Here is a 2,983-nt window from a genome sequence, read left to right as displayed (position 1 = left end):
GTATAGATGAGAGTAGAGTCAGATAAAGAGTGGGTATATTTCAGGATGTCAGACAGTCATATATTAGGATAGATTAAAACAGCATGAGTAAAGGTTGGAAGAATTCTAAAACTTATGTTTAAGTGAAATAATATAAACCATCACATCCCCTCCATTTTGAATTAGAGGCAGTGTGAATTCAGAAGTACTGAAACACATGGAAACGTCACAATTGACAAGTGATTTGCATAGCATGCAGCACCCCTTTATGATGTAATAGGAAAGGCCCTGGAGGGCAGACACCTGCCTTCACGGGATTCAGTGGCAGCGGGGGAACATAGTGGCTTCCACTAGAGATGAAATGTGGTCTAAGGGAAGATATGACTACAAACGTCGTCTAAGAGAACGAGCTTCCCCCTGGAGCTACTCCAGTGATGACTACCATAGAGTAGATAATGTTGTGCCAAAGAGACCACCTCTGCCCGACAAGAGAACGCCTGTGTGGGACATGAGATCGCTTCTGCGAGACATGAGACAACCTCTGCGAGACATGAGATCGCCTCTGTGGGGCAAGAGATCGCCTGTGCGAGACATGAGATCGCCTCTGCCGGGCAAGAGATCGCCTGTGTGGGGCAAGAGATCGCCTCTGCCGGGCAAGAGATCGCCTGTGCGGGGCAAGAGATCGCCTCTGCCGGGCAAGAGATCGCCTGTGCGAGACATGAGATCGCCTCTGCCGGGCAAGAGATCGCCTGTGCGGGGCAAGAGATCGCCTCTGCCGGGCAAGAGATCGCCTGTGCGAGACTTGAGATCGCCTCTGCGGGGCAAGAGGTCGCCTCTGCTGGGCAAGAGATCGCCTGTGCGAGACATGAGGTCGCCTCTGCGGGGCAAGAGATTGTCTCTGCGAGACATGAGGTCGCCTCTGCGGGGCAAGAGATCGCCTGTGCGAGACATGAGATCGCCTCTGCGGGGCAAGAGATCGCCTCTGCGAGACATGAGGTCGCCTGAGCGAGACATGAGATCGCCTGTGCGAGACATGAGGTCGCCTCTGCGAGACATGAGGTCCCCTGAGCGAGACATGAGGTCGCCTCTGCTGGGCAAGAGATCGCCTGTGCGAGACATGAGATCGCCTCTGCGGGGCAAGAGATCGCCTGTGCGAGACATGAGATCGCCTCTGCGGGGCAAGAGATCGCCTCTGCGAGACATGAGGTCCCCTGAGCGAGACATGAGGTCGCCTGAGCGAGACATGAGGTCGCCTGAGCGAGACATGAGATCGCCTGTGCGAGACATGAGATCGCCTCTGCGGGGCAAGAGATCGCCTCTGCGAGACATGAGGTCGCCTGAGCGAGACATGAGATCGCCTGTGCGAGACATGAGGTCGCCTCTGCGAGACATGAGGTCGCCTGAGCGAGACATGAGATCGCCTGTGCGAGACATGAGGTCGCCTCTGCGGGGCAAGAGATCGCCTCTGCGGGGCAAGAGATCGCCTCTGCGGGGCAAGAGATCGCCTCTGCGAGACATGAGGTCGCCTGAGCGAGACATGAGATCACCTCTGTGCGACAAGAAACCGCCTGCGCTAGACATGAGATCACCTGTGAGAGACATGAGACCACCTAAGCTAGCCAGACCTGATGAAAGAGGCTACAGTAGTCATGTTGATTACCGAGAACGTGACGAGGGCGCCAGGTTTTCTCATGATCAAAGAAGTGACCGATCTCACAGAGATGATTCTGTTTACAGACGCACAAGAGGTGATCATTTCACAAGGCGACAGCCTGAATACAGGCACATGAGAAATGGCTTTGGAAGAAAAAGTTTCTACTCTTCCCATTCAAGAGAACGGTCTTTCCATAAAAGGCACGCTGTAGGCCGGAAGGATGCCCCACACGGGAGATCTGACTCCAGTCTTAGCACCATACGCTCCTTCCATCAGTCTCGGTACAGAAGTAAAGAGAGTTCCATCCAGTCTTTGAAAACATCAAGAGATACTTCATCCTCAAGTTCCTCAGCAGTTTCTTCATCCAAGGTGTTAGACCAACCTAGCCGGCTGACTGAGAAGGAACTGACTGAGTCTGCCAGGAAGAGGGCTAATGAAAAGCCAGAGAAGGAAGATGAAAATAACTTGATTGAGATTTCCGAGTTTGAGAGTGAATCCACGGCACCCTTATTTGTCGACCAGACAGAAGAACCCGAGTCGAACACAACAGATGGCACAGAATTGTGTGAAGACAGCCAGCTCAACAGTCGCTCTAAAGCAATCACTTCAAAAATTAAAGAGATTGAGCAGGCTTACCGACAAGACTTTGAAACTTTCGGGATGGTGGTGCAAATGCTGGTTGAACAAGACCCTTCATTAGAAAAACCGATACAGTTTGCATTGAGGCAAAATTTGCAAGAAATGGGTGAGAGATGTGTTGAAGAGCTCAAATGTTTCATTGCTGAGTATGATAAATCTACTCAAGATTTTGGAGACCCTTCTTAGAAGAAAAAAATTTTTAAAAGCTTCTAGATTTTTTCTCCTTTGATTGATTAAATCCTTACTATTTTGTGATGAAGAGAAATACTTTATGATAACTGACCACATTTCTAGTATCAAATAAACATCAACGTTTAATTAGTAATAAACTGACGGACTTGAATTTCTTTTTTCTCTAGATTTTTAAATTTAAATTAGAAATAATCTTATTTTATATGTGAATCCCAGTTCCCTTTCCCTCCCATTCTCCCATGCACGGCACCAACCCCCCCATGCCATCTCCCTTCTCTTCCCCAGGGAGGTGAGGCCTGCCATGGGGGATCATCAAAGTCTGTCACATCATTTGGTGCAGGGCCTAGGCCCTCCCCCATGTGTATAGGCTGAGAGAGTATCCCTCTGTGGAGAATGGGCTCCTAAAGTCTATTCATACAATAGGGATAAATACTGTTCCTCTACCAGAGGCCCCATAGACTGCCCAGTCCTCCTAACTGACAAGCACATTCTGAGGGCCTGGTTCAGTCCTATGCTGGT

At 50.0% G+C, this 2,983-nt stretch overlaps 1 protein-coding gene across 1 annotated transcript; it reads left to right on the top strand.

Moving 5' to 3' along the window:
• The first annotated feature begins 272 nt into the window (after positions 1-272).
• Positions 273-2,600, top strand: LOC121139820 (muscle M-line assembly protein unc-89-like). The gene has a single exon (XM_040743820.1). The coding sequence runs from the start codon at positions 341-343 to the stop codon at positions 2,456-2,458; it is 2,118 nt and encodes a 705-aa protein (XP_040599754.1). The 5' UTR covers positions 273-340; the 3' UTR covers positions 2,459-2,600.
• The last annotated feature ends 383 nt before the right edge of the window (positions 2,601-2,983 follow it).

Source organism: Mesocricetus auratus, unplaced genomic scaffold (assembly GCF_017639785.1).
Source record: "Mesocricetus auratus isolate SY011 unplaced genomic scaffold, BCM_Maur_2.0 Super-Scaffold_100003, whole genome shotgun sequence".
NCBI classification, from domain to species: Eukaryota; Metazoa; Chordata; class Mammalia; order Rodentia; family Cricetidae; genus Mesocricetus; species Mesocricetus auratus.
This window is presented reverse-complemented; position numbering and strand designations above follow the sequence as displayed.

Coding starts and splice junctions, on each gene's coding strand:
- LOC121139820 (XM_040743820.1), top strand. CDS start 341: ATGTGGTCTAAGGGAAGATATGACTACAAACGTCGTCTAAGAGAACGA.